This window comes from Balaenoptera borealis, assembly GCF_965194805.1.
Source record: "Balaenoptera borealis genome assembly, chromosome: 2".
Taxonomy (NCBI): Eukaryota; Metazoa; Chordata; class Mammalia; order Artiodactyla; family Balaenopteridae; genus Balaenoptera; species Balaenoptera borealis.
Window position 1 is genome coordinate 12,741,900 of NC_138867.1, and position 17,553 is coordinate 12,759,452.

Genomic DNA, 17,553 nt, shown 5'->3' on the forward strand with positions numbered 1-17,553 from the left:
GACTAGTTTACAGGTGGATTTTAAAGTTAAAGACTCTACTTTAAAATATTACAGGCTTTCTTTCATAAGAAAGGCTTAAAGAAAGCTGATCCCGCACATTCATCAGTGTTCTGTTTTAAAGTTTGGCTCTGTGATGAGGGCACCTGCTCCTTCGGTCCCTTCTTTTGTTCCTAAACCTCGTCACTGCACTTCCTTCTCTTATGCTTGTGGTGATGGGTAGGTAAAGAACAGTAGAAGATTAAGAGTGATGATTGTTATATGTACTCACTCTTTTTTTTAAAAAAAATAGTGGAGCATAGTTGATTAACAATGTTGAGTTGGTTTCAGGTGTACAGCAGAGTCATTCAGTTATACATATACATGTATCTATTCTTTTTCAAATTCTTTTCCCATTTAGGTTATTACAGAATATTGAGCAGCGTTCCCTGGGCTATAGAGTAGGTCCTTGTTGGTTATTTATTTTAAATATAGCAGTGTGTACATGTACATATTCACTCTGTTCTTAAACATTTAATACAGAATATATTAAGAGATGGCGTTTCTATCTAAGTTACTGTCAAAACTAAACTATTTATCTTTCAACTAATCCAGTAAAATCAATCAGAGTTTATCATGAATCTTTGCTAAAACCTTAAATTCTGCAGGGTTAATTAAAGTTGGATGTCTTTAGTGGGGAGGGAAGTTTTGCATTGCAACAAATCAGTCCAGAACCGTTTTTAGAGATGGTAGGACTCCTACCAGCTGTGTTAGCAAAATGCAGTCAGTAGGGGCCACCACAATTTCATGGTACTTCCTAACCTGTGACCAGAATTGGCCAGTTAAAGTAGCATGAGGTCCTTGCTGATTGCCTTAGGCTTGGTGTTATCTTGTTTAGGAAGGGAAAAGGAAAAAAAAAAATCGTTAAATTAAAAACAAATTGATTACTTATGTGGTAAATTTTTTTTTTATTTCAGTGAAGGAGGAAACTTTTGAAACATTTTTACCTCTGATCCTGTTTTTTCTTTTTTCTTGAGATATAATTCACATACCATAAATCCACCTTTTATTTTTTATTTATTTTTAAAATTTATTTATTTTTTAAATCCACCTTTTAAAAGTGTACAACCTAGTAGATCTTAGTGTATTCGCAAGGTTGTGGAAGCATCACCACTGACTGCCCTGATCCCAGAACACTTTGATCAACCCCCAAAGAGCCCCATGCCCAGTCCCTGATTCCTCCACCCCTCAGCTCTGGCAATTGCCAATCTACGTTTTTGCTCTGATCCCATTTTAATAAATATCAGGGGTATTTATTATGGTAACTTTGTAAAAGCTCTCCATGTGAGTGGCTTTTAGTAAATTAAGTCTAAGTGGAATAGCCAGGGCTTTGAAAAAGCAGGCCAAAGGATCGGTGATTCTGTGAGATACCTGTTAGCCCAAGATCTCTAAGAAACCAGTGTGGACTCTTTGAACTTCAGTATTTCTGATCATCAGTCCCATCTCTGGGTACCCTAACAAGTAGTCCTTTTGAATGAGGTGAGTGACGTATCTAACTTCATGCGTGACGTCAGAGGAGGGGCAGTAAAAGAAGTGTCCTGTAGTTTATATTTAATGTTACGTCTATAAAAGTAGGTGTATTTATGGTATACATATTCGGTGTATTACATATTTAATGCTGTGCGTGTGTGTACGTTTTATATATATATATATATATATATATGTATGTGTATGTATATAATGTCAACCACTTCATGTGGCTCCTGTGCCACGTGTGGTTGTGGCTCCTGTGCCACGTGGGGTTGTGGCTCCTGGGCCACTGGGGTTTGGTCTGAGCTGTGAAAGAGCTCACAGACAGCCACCAGAATTAAGAACACCTTTTTCCCCTTAACTTCTTATCATGGAACATTTCAACATCCAAAAGGAGAGAGAATAGTATAGAAAACTGCCGTGAATCCATGGGTCACCTCAATAATCTTGTTTCATCTCTATTCCTTGAAAAGCTTTAAAAAAACCTCAATATACCATTAATAGACATAAAAATGAATAATAACTTTGATATATAAAACGCTAATCAGTATTCATATTTCCGTTTGTCTTCTAATTTGTTTTCACAGGATGTATACTGCCATTGGTTGATGTGTCTGATGTATCTTTTAATCTTCAGCTTCCTCCTCCTCCTCCTCATTCTTTTTGTGTTACTCCTGTATGTTTATTAAATGAGGAAACAGTGTTTTCCTGTAGATTTCCCTACATTTTGCTGGTTGCGTCCCTGGGGGGTCATATCACATGTTCCCCTTGCCCCGTGTTTCCTGTGAACCAGGAGCTGGATCTTGATGCTTGATTTTGCAGGGAAATAGGCAGAAAATTTTAATGCGTAGTGTTGGGTAGTTCTACGGGGAGTTTTATTGGGAGAGTCTGGTTGTCTCTCTTTTATGACGTTATGATAATTTTTGCTTCGATGTAATATTTTCTTAGGGTTACAAAATAGTGATATTCTGATTATATCCTTTTTTCTTCATCTGTCAACTTGGGTATTCCATAAAGAGAAACGTCCCAATCAACTTCTTGGTTTCACTGAGAACACAGTTCATACAGGAAAGGAGGAAAAATGATTGATTCTTGTCCTTTATTAGTTTTCAGACTAATGAAAAATGATCATTAGTCATTTCAGACTAATAAAAAAACCATTGAGTTTTTTTTTAAGTGTCATTTTGAGCTCATGATTTTAAATAATTTGATGTGTTTCAATTGTACATTTCTTTTTTTTTTTTCGGCCACACCATACGGCTTGTGGGACCTTAGTTCCCCGACCAGGGTTTGAACCCAGGCAGTGAAAGTGCTGAGTCCTAACCACTGGACCGCCAGAGAATTCCCCCACTGTATATTTCTTATTCTCTTGCGAAGTTAAAATGTTCCCATCCTTTGGCCAGTGGGAGCCTCTTCAGAGGGGCTCCTGGATCCAAGTACCGCAGTATTACAGCTTCTCTCTCTGCTGATGTTACAAGATATTTCAGGCCCATCTTGTCTGTTTCCTGCTCCATGTCTGCAATCAGCCATTTCTCTAAAGTGCCCTGGTTCTTTTGCATGGGGAATGGTGCAGGGTACTGGGGAAGCTTGCTGTTTTGGGTGGGTCACTGTTTCTGAGCCTCTTCAGGTGGACACATTTAGGAAATCTGTATATATACGTTTTCTAAGTGAGAAAAGATATCATGGCTTCCTAAAATTTCCAATTCAAATGTAGAATTATAGATATTTTATTTTTCTTTGATTTTATATTTGCATCTCCTTTTCTTTTCCTTATGCTAAAAATCTTAGTGCCTACCCTCATCAACCTAATTACTTATTTACATTGTAATACTGATGTTATCACCACAGTATGACTACCAAATGTAATTTAATACTTCTGTTATTTTGTTGTCCTAAGGGTACATGCCACTAAGAATGTACAGCCCTATTACTGTGTTTTAAAGTCACAAAAAATAGTTCCTCTCCACGTAGATCAAGTTCTTCCCAACCTGAAACTCAGGATCATTTGTCTTATTTTACTTTACATTTTTAAGGCTTAAAAAAAACAACCACTTAATCTTGCTTCAATATTAAGTAAAACGTGTACATCATTTGAGGTTTAAAAACTAAAAAAAAGTTAAAAGATAAGGTGTACTCAAAGAAATCTAGTTTCTCTCCTTGCCTCATCCACCCTGTACCTTCCCTCCCCAGTAGGTAAACTTTTTTGCTTTTGTTTTCTTTAGTCTTGGTTTATTTCTTATACCTTTAAAACACAAGCACTCTCTCTCTCTCTGTCCGTCCACCTATTCTCACCTCCCCGCCGCCGCCCCAGACCAGACAGTGATGTGCTTTGCACCATTTTCTCTGCCTTTCTGCTTTCCCCTTAAACAGTATTCTCGAGAGAGCCGTGTATAGCAGGACAAACGGAGATTTCGCCATCCCTTTTACAGTTGTATGTAGCTGTGCTGCGTATGCACCATAGCTTATTCAGTCAGCTGTCTGTTGACGAGCATTTGGGTTACTCTTTGAGAATAGCTTTTTTGGGGCATGGTGAACACTGACCTTTGTAAATGGGGGAACTGACAGGAATATAGGATCTTATTGCCCAGAGGTTTGCTGTTAGTGTTGAGACCACTGACTCTAGTTCTTGTTTCAGTTTTGCAGAAAGTTCCACGTTTCTTGAGAAGGGAAGGGGGCGACCATTCATTTTGTGTACTCTAGGTAGCACCTAGCACAATCCGAGGCTGTAGTGACTTACTCGAGGCCTGGGCACTTCTAGAGACCTTCCACACAGCGTACGGAGTCCCCTTAGAGTCTTCATGCGAGCCGGTGTGTAAGCGAGTTTCTGATTCCCAGGATTAGGCAGCGACAAGGTACGGGCGGTGAGTGTGTGAAGGTCAGGGCTGGCCTTCTGTTGGCCTCGAGCAGGGACCCAGTGGGCACCCTCTTACCAGAGTTTTGTTGGTCCGTAGCAGACTTAATAGATAGTAGCCATAACTTCTCTTTCACAGACTGCACTTTCTCAGAGCTTTCCTTTGGAAGAGTTTGCTTTTCATGGTTAGTGAGTTGCTGTTCCTCAGGGGGAGTGAAGAACCATTTTCAGTGGTACTGGAAACCGGAAATTCAGATGGGGACCATGCAGAGAACGATACAGTTGGTTCATTGAAATTTACATTCTACTTCGCAAAGTAAGAATGCCTTTCTTACAGAAGAAGTTTATTCTCAATACTGTAAATCACTATACTTCAATTAAAAAAAAAGAAAGAAAAAGTTTCTTCTACTTGGGTAAGAGGTGAGTTTTTATCAATTCATTTAAAGAAAAAGGGGCGACTCTGAAACTGGCTGCTTCTGTGGTCATTCCGGGCCACACTGCTCAAGAGACCAAGTCCCCTGAAGTTACCTTTCGTAAGAGGGAAATGTGTATCACTGGGTTTAGGAGAAGTGTCACACAGACATATATAGCTATTACGTAGGACCTTTTCCAGCCTCCTTCTGATATTAAAATAAACTGCAGTTCATTTAGCATCTGCGTTTCTGTAGGAGTGTTCATCAGGCATTTCCATTTTTAACTTCCTGATACCTGATGGTAGGTATTTTTAATTAACTTTGTTTGGAATATAAAAGAAGAATCCGTTCATTCAGTGAATATTTATTGAGTACCTCCTGTGTGCCAACCTGAGAGGTTATAAGATGTCAGTGAGTGAACAGAGATGCCTGCCTCAGGGGGCTTCCGTTCTAGTGGGGAGACAGACAAACAGAAAGAATGTGTGACGTGTATCGTTTACTAGAAGGTGATAGGTGCCTCACAGAAGTAAAATGTAGTGGGGTGGGGGGGAATGGCAGAGAGGATGCCGTTTTTATAAGAATTGAAAATAGTGTCATTATGAACAAAAACTTCACTTTTTTTGCCTTGGTTTTCGACTAACCCAGCATTTGGATAGGCAGATAATCCTTAACGGGCTGTTGGTTTTTGGTTCCAGACACGTAGAGGTCCAGAGGCTGTAAAGCTCTCATACGCAGATATCCTGTGACGTTGGTAGGTGCAGGAAATGGATTTCCTGCCCTTTTCTTTTCATCATAGGAACTGAGGCGCTGAGTTTCCCGTCTATAAAGTGGGACTGACATCTGTCCCTCCCGCCTCACCGTGAGGCTGGGGGTTGACGTCAGATACCTAGGAGTGTGTGTCTAGTAGATGAAGCTTTTATGAGCTGCAGCATCATTGGTTTTATTAGTTCAGGAACCAAAACTGTGAACTTGTGGCTTTTCTGCTTCATAACTGGGTCAGTGTTTTCATTTGTGTACCTTCTGTGACATTGGCAACCAAGTTAAATCTTGGGGAATATAATATAAAATAAACAAACATCTGTGGAGTTGATTTTTAAGCTCCTTAAGGATCAGAGACTATATTCTTCTGAACTAATACTAATGGTTCTAAGATTTTTTTTTTAAACCTCACTGGGAGGGGTCCTCATATGGATGATTGACACCTGCCTGTCACTGACTGTGACACACCACAGATTGGAAGATGCACCCCCATGCAGGGAGGTTTGCAAGTGAAAAGATATTATTAAATTATTTAATGGAAAATAGGTCATCTTTACTTTACAAGTGATTTTTTCTTAAAATTATTTTATTTATTTATTTATTTGGTTGCTTTGGGTCTTTGTTGCTGCGCACGGGCTTTCTCTAGTTGCGGCGAGCAGAGGCTACTCTTCGTCGTGGTGCACGGGCTTCTCATTGCGGTGGCTTCTCTTGTTGCGCAATGTGGGCTCTAGGCACGCGGGCTTCAGTAGTTGTGGCTCGCAGGCTTCAGTAGTTATGGCTTGCGGGCTCTAGAGTGCAGGCTCAGTAGTTGTGGCTCTCAGGCTTCAGTAGTTGTGGCTCACGGGCTCTAGAGCGCAGGCTCAGTAGTTGTGGCTCGCAGGCTTCAGTAGTTGTGGCTCGTGGGCTCTAGAGCGCAGGCTCAGTAGTTGTGGCTTGCAGGCTTCAGTAGTTGTGGCTCGCGGGCTCTAGAGCGCAGGCTCAGTAGTTGTGGCTCTCAGGCTCTAGAGCGCAGGCTCAGTAGTTATGGCTCTCAGGCTCTAGAGTGCAGGCTCAGTAGTTGTGGCTCTCAGGCTTCAGTAGTTATGGCTCGCAGGCTCTAGAACGCAGGCTCAGTAGTTGTGGCTCGCAGGCTCCCGTAGTTGTGGCTCGCGGGCTCTAGAGCGCAGGCTCAGTAGTTATGGCTCACAGGCTCTAGAGCGCAGGCTCAGTAGTTATGGCTCACAGGCTCTAGAGTGCAGGCTCAGTAGTTATGGCTCTCAGGCTCTAGAGTGCAGGCTCAGTAGTTGTGGCTCGCAGGCTCAGTAGTTGTGGCTCACGGGCTCTAGAGCGCAGGCTCAGTAGTTATGGCTCACAGGCTCTAGAGCGCAGGCTCAGTAGTTGTCGCTCGCAGGCTTCAGTAGTTGTGGCTCGCAGGCTTCAGTAGTTATGGCTCGCAGGCTCTAGAGCGCAGGCTCAGTAGTTGTGGCTCGCAGGCTTCAGTAGTTGTGGCTCGCAGGCTCTAGAGCGCAGGCTCAGTAGTTGTGGCTCGCAGGCTTCAGTAGTTGTGGCTTGCAGGCTTCAGTAGTTGTGGCTTGCAGGCTTCAGTAGTTATGGCTTGCAGGCTCTAGAGCGCAGGCTCAGTAGTTGTGGCTCGCAGGCTTCAGTAGTTGTGGCTTGCAGGCTTCAGTAGTTATGGCTCGCAGGCTCTAGAGCGCAGGCTCAGTAGTTGTGGCTCGCAGGCTTCAGTAGTTGTGGTTCGCGGGCTCTAGAGTGCAGGCTCAGTAATTGTGGCGCACGGGCTTCAGTAGTTGTGGCACGCAGGCTCAGTAGTTGTGGCTCGCGGGCTCTAGAGTGCAGGCTCAGTAGTTGTGGCGCACAGGCTTCAGTAGTGTGGCACGCAGGCTCAGTAGTTGTGGCGCACAGGCTTAGTTGCTCCATGGCATGTGGGATCTTCCCGGACCAGGGGTCGAACCCGTGTCCCCTGCATTGGCAGGCGATTCTTAACCACTGTGCCACCAGGGAAGTCCCTCATAAGTGATTTTTGATGAAGTTCTAAAATTATCGTAGTGAGTTTTCTGAAACTCTTCTGGGAAAGGGAAAAAGACAAAATGATTTTTTGCCCCTCTGTCTTAAAATCCAAGTTCAGGTTTAGGTAAGCTTTTTTTGGGACCTGAATGAGGGCCTGTTTGGTGGACGAGCTCGCCGGCGGTTCCCTGGGGGCTCCTCATCAGCACCACCAGCTCGGGGGCGTCTCTCATGGACAGTGGAGCGGTCACAGAGGCAGCCAGCTCTTCGGCACACACCTGCAGCTTGTTGTCACTCCTGGAGTGAACAGAATGGCCGCGTGCACACCTGTTCACTCCCCCGTGACTGTCTTAGGTGGGCTGATTTTGGATTCTACTTTTCACAGCCGTGCTGGAGCCTACCTTGCTCGCGTTGTGAGATACGATGACGCCAGAGGGAGGACAGTCGAGCAGGGGTCATGGGCATTTAGTCTCCCTAATGAGCCACGCATTACGTTGCATTTAAACTATTCAGAATGGTGGTCCAGAAAAATGTGAGATGCTGTTCTTTTTACCAAAAGTGAGGTGAATGTTTTAATACAAATATACTACATTTTTAAAAACTCACCTTTCTGTAATATGTTGATGTATAATATATTTTTTTAATCTTTGAGTATAATTGCTTTACATTGGTGTGTTAGTTTCTGCTTTATAACAAAGTGAATCAGCTATACATTTACATATATCCCCATATCTCCTCCCTCTTCCGTCTCCCTCCCACCCTCCCTTATCCCACCTCTCTAGGTGGTCACAAAGCACCGAGCACATCTCCCTGTGCTATGCAGCTGCTTCCCACTAGCTATCTATTTTACATTTGGTAGTGGATATATGTCCATGCCACTCTCTCACTTTGTCCCAGCTTACCCTTCTCCCTCCCCGTGTCCTCAAGTCCATGCTCTATGTCTGCGTCTTTATTCCTGTCCTGCCCCTGGGTTCCCCAGAACCTTTTTTTTTTTTTTTTTAAGATTCCATATATATGTGTTAGCATACGGTATTCATTTTTCTCTTTCTAACTTACTTCACTCTGTATGACAGACTCTAGGTCCATCCACTACAAATCACTACAAATAACTCAATTTCGTTTCTTTTTATGGCTAAGTAATGTTCCATTGTATATATGTGCCACATCTTTATCCATTCATCTGTCGATGGACACTTAGGTTGCTTCCATGTCCCGGCTACTGTAAATAGAGCTGCATTGAACATGGTAGTACATGACTCTTTTTGAATTATGGTTTTCTCAGGGTATATGCCCAGTAGTGAGATTGCTGGGTCATATGGTAGTTCTATTTTTAGTTCTTAAGGAACCTCCATACTGTTCTCCATAGTGGCTGTATCAATTTACATTCCCACAAGCAGTGCAAGAGGGTTCCCTTTTCTCCATACCCTCTCCAGCATTTATTGTTTGTAGACTTTTTGATGATGGCCATTCTGACGGGTGTGAGGTGATACCTCATTGTAGTTTTGATTTTCATTTCTCTGATGATTAGTGATGTTGAGCATCCTTTCATCTGTTTGTTGGCAATCTGTATATCTTCTTTGGAGAAATGTCTATTTAGGTCTTCTGCCCATTTTTGGATTGGGTTGTTTGTTTTGATATTGAGCTGCATGAGCTGCCTGTATATTTTGGAGATTAATCCTTTGTCTGTTCTTTCATTTGCAAATATTTTCTCCCATTCTGAGGGTTGTCTTTTGGTCTTGTTTATGGTTTCCTTTGCTGTGCAAAAGCTTTTAAGTTTCATTAGGTCCCATTTGTTTATTTTTGTTTTTATTTCCATTTCTCTAGGAGGTGGGTCAAAAAGGATCTTGCTGTGATTTATGTCATAGAGTGTTCTGCCTATGTTTTCCTCTAAGAGTTTGATAGTGTCTGGCCTTACATTTAGGTCTTTAATGCATTTTGAGTTTATTTTTGCGTACGGTGTTAGGGAGTGTTCTAATTTCATTTTTTTAAATGTAGCTGTCCAGTTTTCCCAGCACCACTTATTGAAGACGCTGTCTTTTCTCCATTGTATATTCTTGCCTCCTTTATCGAAGATAAGCTGACCATATGTGCGTGGGTTTATCTCTGGGCTTTCTATCCTGTTCCATTGATCTATATTTCTGTTTTTGTGCCAGTACCATACTATCTTGATTACTGTAGCTTTGTAGTATAGTCTAAAGCCTGGGAGCCTGATTCCTCCAGGTCCGGTTTTCTTTCTCAAGATTGCTTTGGCTATTCGGGGTCTTTTGTGTTTCCATAGAAATTGTGAAATTTTTTGTTCTAGTTTTGTGAAAAATGCCATTGGTAGTTTGACAGAGATTGCACTGAATCTGTATATTGCTTTGCGTAGTATAGTCATTTTCACAATGTTGTTTCTTCCAATCCAAGAACATGGTATATCTCACCATCTGTTGGTATCATCTTTAATTTCTTTCATCAGTGTCTTATAGTTTTCTGTGTAAAGGTCTTTTGTCTCCTTAGGTAGGTTTATTCCTATGTATTTTTTTCTTTTTGTTGCTATGGTAAATGGGAGTATTTCCTTAATTTCTCTTTTCTGATTTTTCATCATTAGTGTATAGGAATGCAAGAGATTTCTGTGCATTAATTTTGTATCCTGCTACTTTACCAAATTCATTGATTGGCTCTAGTAGTTTTCTGGTAGCATCTTTAGGATTCTCTATGTATTGTATCATGTCATCTGCAAACAGTGACAGTTTTACTTCTTCTTTGGCGATTTGGATTCCTGTTATTTCTTTTTCTTCTCTGATTGCTGTGGCTAAAACTTCCAAAACTGTGTTGAATAATAGTGGTGAGAGTGGACAACCTTGTCTTGTTCTTGATCTTACAGGAAATGGTTTCAGTTTTTCACCATTGAGAACAATGTTTGCTGTGGGTTTGTCATATATAGCCTTTATTATGTTGAGGTAAGTTCCCTCTATGCCTACTTTCTGGAGGGTTTTTATCATAAATGGGTGTTGAAAACTTTTTCTGCATCTATTGAGATGATCATATGGTGTTTCTCCTTCAATTTGTTAATATAGTTTATCACATTGATTTGCGTATATTGAAGAATCCTTGCATTCCTGGGATAAAACCCACTTGATCATGGTGTATGATCCTTTTGATGTGCTGTTGGATTCTGTTTGCTAGTATTTTGTTGAGGATTTTTGCATCTGTGTTCATCAGTGATATTGGCCTGTAGTTTTCTTTCTTCGTGATATCTTCGTCTGGTTTTGGTATCAGGGTGACGGTGGCCTCATGGAATGAGTTTGGGAGTGTTTCTTCCTCTGCTATATTTTGGAAGAGTTTGAGAAGGATAGGTGTTAGCTCTTCTCTAAATGTTTTGATAGAGCTCTTCTCTAAATGTTTGATAGAATTCGCCTGTGAATCCATCTGGTCCTGGGCTTTTGTTTGTTGGAAGATTTTTAATCACAGTCTCAGTTTCACTGCCTGTGATTGGTCTGTTTATATTTTCTATTTCTTCCTGGCTCAGTCTCTGAAGGTTGTGCTTTTCTTAGAATTTGTCCATTTCTTCCAGGTTATTCATTTTATTGGCATATAGTTGCTTGAAGTAATCTCTCATGATCCTTTGTATTTCTGCAGTGTCAGTTGTTACTTCTCCTTTTTCATTTCTAAGTCTGTTGATGTGAGTCTCCTCCCTTTTTTTCTTCATGAGTCTGGTTAGTGGTTTATCAATTTTGTGTATCTTCTCAAAGAACCAGGTTTTAGATTTATTGATCTTTGCTATTGTTTCCTTCATTTCTTTTTCATTTATTTATTTATTTATTTATGGCTGTGTTGGGTCTTCGTTTCTGTGCGAGGGCTTTCTCTAGTTGCGGCAAGTGGGGGCCACTCTTCATCACAGTGCGCGGGCCTCTCACTATCGTGGCCTCTCTTGTTGCGGAGCACAGGCTCCAGATGCGCAGCCTCAGCAGTTGTGGCTCACGGGCCTAGTTGCTCCGCGGCATGTGGGATCTTCCCAGACCAGGGCTCGAACCCGTGTCCCCTGCATTGGCAGGCAGATTCTCAACCACTGCGCCACCAGGGAAGCTCTTTTTCATTTATTTCTGATGTGATCTTTATGATTTCTTCCCTTCTGTTAACTTTGGGTTTTGTTTTTTCTTCTTTCTCTAATTGCTTTAGGTGTAAGCTTAGGTTGTTTATTTGAGATGTTTCTTGTTTCTTGAGGTAGGATTGTATTGTTATAAATTTTCCTCTTAGAACTGCTTTTGCTGCATCCTATAGGTTTTGGGTCATCGTGTTTTCATTGTCATTTGTTTCTAGGTATTTTTTTATTTCCTCTTTGATTTCTTCAGTGATCTCTTGGTTATTTAGTAGTGTATTGTTTAGCCTCCCTGTGTTCGTATTTTTTACATTTCTTTCCGGTAATTGATATCTAGTCTCATAGTGTTGTGGTCAGAAAAGATACTTGATATGATTTCAATTTTCTTAAATTTACCAGGGCTTGATTTGTGACCCCAGATATGATCTATCCTGGAGAATGTTCCATGAGCACTAGAGAAGAAAGTGTATTCTGTTGTTTTCAGATGGAATGTCCTATAAATATAAATTAAGTCCATCATGTTTAATGTATCATTTAAAGCTTGTGTTTCCTTATTTATTTTCATTTTGAATGATCTGTCCATTGGTGAAAGTGGGTGTTAAAGTCCCGTGCTATGATTGTGTTACTGTCGATTTCCCCTTTTATGGCTGTTAGCATTTGCCTTATGTATTGAGGTGCTCCTATGTTGGGTGCATAAATATTTACAATTATATGTTCTGCTTGGATTGATCTCTTGATCATTATGTAATGTCCTTCCTTGTCTCTTGTAATAGTCTTTATTTTAAAATCTATTTTTTTCTGATATGAGAATTGCTACTCCAGCTTTCTTTTGATTTCCATTTGCGTGGAATATTTTTTCCCATCCCCTCACTTTCAGTCTGTATGTGTCCCTAGGTCTGAATTGCCTCTCTTGTAGACAGCATATATTTGTGTCCTGTTTTTGTATCCATTCAGCCAGTCTGTGTCTTTTGGTTGGAGCATTTAATCCATTTACATTTAAGGTAATTATCGATATGTATGTTCCCATTACCATTTTCTTAATTGATTTGGGTTTGTTATTGTAGGTCTATTCCTTCTCTTGTGTTTCCCGCCTACAGAAGTTTCTTTAGCATTTGTTGTAAAGCTAGTTTGGTGGTGCTGAATTCTCTTAGCTTTTGCTTGTCTGAAAAGCTTTTGACTTCTCCATCAAATCTGAATGAGATCCTTGCTGGGTAGAGTAATCTTGGTTGTAGGTTTTTCTCTTTCATCACTTTATCCTGCCACTCCCTTCTGACCTGCCGAGTTTCTGCTGAAAAATCAGCTGATAACCTTATGGGGATTCCTTTGTATGTTATTTTTTGTTTTTCCCTTGCTGCTTTTAATATTTTTTCTTTGTATTTAATTTTTGCTAGTTTGATTAATATGTGTCTTGGTGTGTTTTTCCTAGGGTTTATCCTGTTTGGGATTCTCTGTGCTTCTTGGGCTTGGGTGACTATTTCCTTTCCCATGTTAGGGAAGTTTTCAACTATAATCTCTTCAAATATTTTCTCAGACCCTTTCTTTTTCTCTTCTTCTTCTGGGACCCCTATAATTCAAATGTTGGGTGCGTTTAGTGTTGTCGCATTGGTCTCTGAGACTGTCTTCATTTCTTCTCGTTCTTTTTTCTATATTCTGCTCTGTGGTAGTTATTTCCACTATTTTATCTTCCAGGTCACTTATCCGTTCTTCTGCCTCAGTTATTCTGCTATTGATTCCTTCTAGAGAATTTTAAATTTCATTTATTGTGTTGTTCATCATTGTTTGTTTGCTCTTTAGTTCTTCTAGGTCCTTGTTAAACGTTTCTTGTATTTTGTCCATTCTGTTTCCAAGATTTGGATCATCTTTACTATCATCACTCTGAATTCTTTTTCAGGTAGACTGCCTATTTCCTCTTCATTCGTTTGGTGTGGTGGGTTTTTACCTTGCTCCTTCATCTGCTGTGTATTTCTCTGTCTTCTCATGTAGCCTAACTTACTGTGTTTGGGGTCTGGTTTTCACAGGCTGCAGGTTTGTTGTTCCCGTTGTTTTTGGTGTGTTCCCCCAGTGGCTGAGGTTGGTTCAGTGGGCTGTGTAGGTTTCCTGGTGGAGGGGACTAGTGCCTGTGTTCTGGTGGATGAGGCTAGATCTTGTCTTTCTGGTGGGCAGGACCGTGTCCGGTGGTGTGTTTTGGGGTTTCTGTGACCTTATTATGATTTTAGGCAGCCTCTCTGCTAATGGGTGGGTTTGTGTTCCTGTCTTGCTATTTGTTTGGCATAGCGTGTCCAACACTGTAGCTTGCTGGTTGTTGAGTGGAGCTGGGTCTCAGCATTGAGATGGAGATATCTGGGAGAGATTTTGCCGTTTGTTATTACATGGAGCTGGGAGGTCTCTGGTGGACCAATGTCCTGAACTCAGCTCTCCCACCTCAGAGGCTCAGGCTTGACACCTGGCTGGAGCACGAAGACCCTGTCAGCCACATGGCTCAGAAGAAAATTGAGAAAAAAAGAAAGAAAGAAAAAACTAAACTAAAAATAAAGTCTTTAAGATAAAAAATTTTAAAAAATTATTAAAAATAAAAAAATTAAAAAGTAAAAAAGAAAAAAAGAAAAAAAAACGGACAGACAAAACCCTCGACAACTGGTAAAAGCGAAGCTATGCAGACAGAATCACACCAAGAAGCATACACATACACACTCACAAAAAGAGAAAAAGGAAAAGAAAGTATATATCTTTTGGGAAGTCCGAGGTCTTCTGCCAGCATTCAGTAGGTGTTGTGTAGGAGATGTTCCACATGTAGATGTATTTCTCATGTATTTGTGGGGAGGATGGTGATCTCCATGTCTTACTCCTCCACCATCCGGAAGGTCTCTCTTATATTGTTTATCAAGGAGATTGATTCTGTTTTGAAAGGAACGAAAGATGTTGGGAAATAAAAAATACTGCAGTTGTTACTGGTCTTATCTTGGGGACAACAGGTATTCCAAAAATACTAGAGCCAATGATTTTTCCCTAAAATTACTGTCTGGTATTTTAGAAGATTACTTTATAATGTCATTCTACCATTTACAACAATACTGCTTCTCACTTTTTTTTTCAGTGTTTAAATTTTTTACTCTCCACACGTAATACAATTCTTCAGCTAAAACCAGAGTAATGAGACAAAATGGTTCTGAAAAGTACAATAGAAAAATATTGTCCACTGGCTTATTTTTCCAAATGAGTAACAGGCTATTAACAAATAAGTAGATCTCCAATGATGTATATTAAAATGGCAAATCTGTTACTGTTTGAAATCTAAATAATTAAATAATTTACTGCTTCTCACTGTCAATAGTACCTTTCATTCCTTCTGATATTTTTATTATTTAGAAAGAAGTAAAACCACTAGTTTGAAAAATTATGCAAGTTCTTATCAGGGCGAAGGGCCCAATTGTGACATGCTGGCATGGTCCATTTGTCTTTATATAAGCTCTTTGAGCCTCAGTATCTTTCATGATAAAGCCGGCGTGAGGAAATCTCCTAACAGGATCATTGTGATGATCAGATCAGAACGCGTGTGTCAGGCACTCGATGCCATACCTAGCGTTTGTCAGCTGTGATGTAGTGTTGTTCCTATTTAATACCTGGGTTATTGGATTTATAAATAATTTAACATCTTCCCGGGCTTCGTAACTTAACAGTACATGTGGGTCAGTTTAAGTGTTCAGAATCAGCATTTAGTTTCATTACTGTTTAGAGGAACTGTTAATCATTCTAGGACGTGGTAAAGACCCGTGTTGGTAAAAATGTGTTTTTAAAATGCAACATCTTCTGCTGAATATGTTTTTGGTATTCTAAAAGTGAAGAATTTGGTTTTCTGTTTGTTTGCTTGCTTGCATTTTTTTTTTTTTTTTGCTTGATTTTTCATTTACCTCTGCTGACAAGGTAAATAATTAAGATGAGAAAATAGTTGTTTCATGTTGTGGCTTGAATTTTGAGATCTTATTGCTGTACTGCTAGAAACAGATGACCAGAGCTGTAAAACTAAATGAAGCATACACTTGGGAAAACAAAATTTTCTTTCTCTGTGTTCTTTTCTGAAAACCCTAATAGAAGTAGTAAAATAAATATAGTAGTTTCACCAGAAATGTTCAGTGATCCCCAGCAGACTTCCTTAGGATTGTATATGTGTTCATGAGAAGTGTTTCTGCCTTCCTGTCAAAGGCCAGTCACGTGAGATTTGTGCTTAGTGTGTAATGTAATTTTTCTAAAGTTCTTAAGCTAATTTAGTTCTATTTGAAAATTCTTTTGTGCCAATCTCGCCCTCTCTCTCTCTCTTTTTTTCTTTTGTGTGTGTGTGGCTTTGTGTGAGAGAGTGGGGAAGCTTGACCACAGGGGTCAGGTACTGCCCTTGAGAGGGGAAGGTGCCCTGGATCCCAGATTATATAAAGTAGCCATCAGCGCAGAGTTTGAAGAACATTCCTGTCTTTTCCCTTTCATGAGTTAAAGCCCAATTTGGTTGGTAGCAAAGAGAGAGCTGAGTGTGCAGGGGAGGGAGGGAGAGGGGACAGTGTGGAGGAGAGAGAGAGAGGGAGACAGAGAGCGCGTGAGGAGGTGGTTTGTTTGTTTTTTAAAATATTTGTTTATTTATTTGGTTGTGCCGGGTCATAGTTGCAGCACTTGGGCTCCTTAGTTGTGGCTGGCGGGCTCCTTAGCTGTGGCCGGCAAGCTCCTTAGTTGCGGGTGGCAAGCTCCTTAGTTGCAGCATGAATGTGGGATTTAGTTCCCTGACCACGGATCGAAGCTGGGCCCCTTGCATTGGGAGCGCAGGGTCTTATCCACTGTGCCACCAGGGAAGTCCCCGGAGGTGGGAGTTTAAGGTGATGGAAGCACGTATACACGAAACCTTTTTTTCTCTCCAAACACGAAACTGAATAAAGGAGGGAACAAACACTGGAAGAAAGAGCCAAGGCCTTCTGTGATACCTTCCATGTGGTGTGCAAAACTCAGACTTTGTCGCCGGCGTCCTGGGAGGGATGGCATTGCCGCCTGTCTCAGCGGAGCCAGGGGCGCCGGCCTTTCACGGGGTCCTGCCGGGCCAGGAGGGCTGGGGGCACAGCTTCGCGAGAGTGGGTGGGTGGGCGGGCTGCGATGCTGGGCGCCCAGTGGCCCATAGAGCCCTGTTTCCTCTTGTTTCTGTCTGAGCCTCTTCCACATGTTTGTTTCCAGGTGGCAGAGATAAACGCGGGGGTCCCATCCTAACCTTCCCGGCCCGCAGCAATCATGACAGGATACGGCAGGAGGACCTCCGGAGGCTCATTTCCTACCTGGCCTGTATCCCCAGGTGAGTCCCGCGTGGTCGTGGCTGGTCCCCGTCCCAGAGGTGCAGCGCTGCACACACTTCCCAGGAAACAGCCCACAGGAGCCTGGATTCTAAGCAGAGTGCTGTCAAGTTAAAATCGTGACCTTTCTCCGTATTTTCCTGTTGTGACCCTCCTGGGAGCGGGGCCGAGAAGGGCAGTGTTCTGAGTGAGGAGCCTTGTGTGGTGACGATGGGGGTGGCTTGGCCACTGGGCTGGGACCTTGGGACGTGGTGCCCGAGGCGGAGCTAAAGCAGAGACGGTCCTGATCACCGAGGCCCAATCCTGATAACCGAGGCCCAGCAGGCCAGAGGCTCACCAAGAAGTGTGGTTTCCGAGAGGACCTTTCTGGCTCCGTGCTGCGCTTCAGTTCTTGGGAAGTATTCGGTTGATTTGTAGCGTGAACTTTGCAGGGCATTCAGAATCCCTACCAGCTAATGTGCCAGGACATCAAGTGTGGGAACTCTCATTCAATCTGCGACCCACTAGTGACAGCCAGGGGGATTTTTAGCGTAGACGCCGAGGAACACAAGGAACAGCAAGGCTTTTATTTTCTGGAGAGCCCTGAAGTGAGGAACAGTTAATAGCAGTTGGCCAGTGTGT

The 17,553-nt window shown here is 41.7% G+C and overlaps 1 protein-coding gene across 6 annotated transcripts in view; it reads left to right on the forward strand.

Moving 5' to 3' along the window:
* TRIO (trio Rho guanine nucleotide exchange factor) overlaps positions 1-17,553 on the forward strand; it is a 373,499-nt gene that overhangs the window by 131,944 nt on the left and 224,002 nt on the right. For all 6 annotated transcript variants that reach the window (XM_082381867.1, XM_082381868.1, XM_082381865.1 and 3 more), the window contains exon 3: positions 16,820-16,934. In XM_082381867.1, coding sequence (XP_082237993.1) covers positions 16,820-16,934 — 115 coding nt within the window. The remainder of the gene's footprint in view (positions 1-16,819; positions 16,935-17,553) is intronic.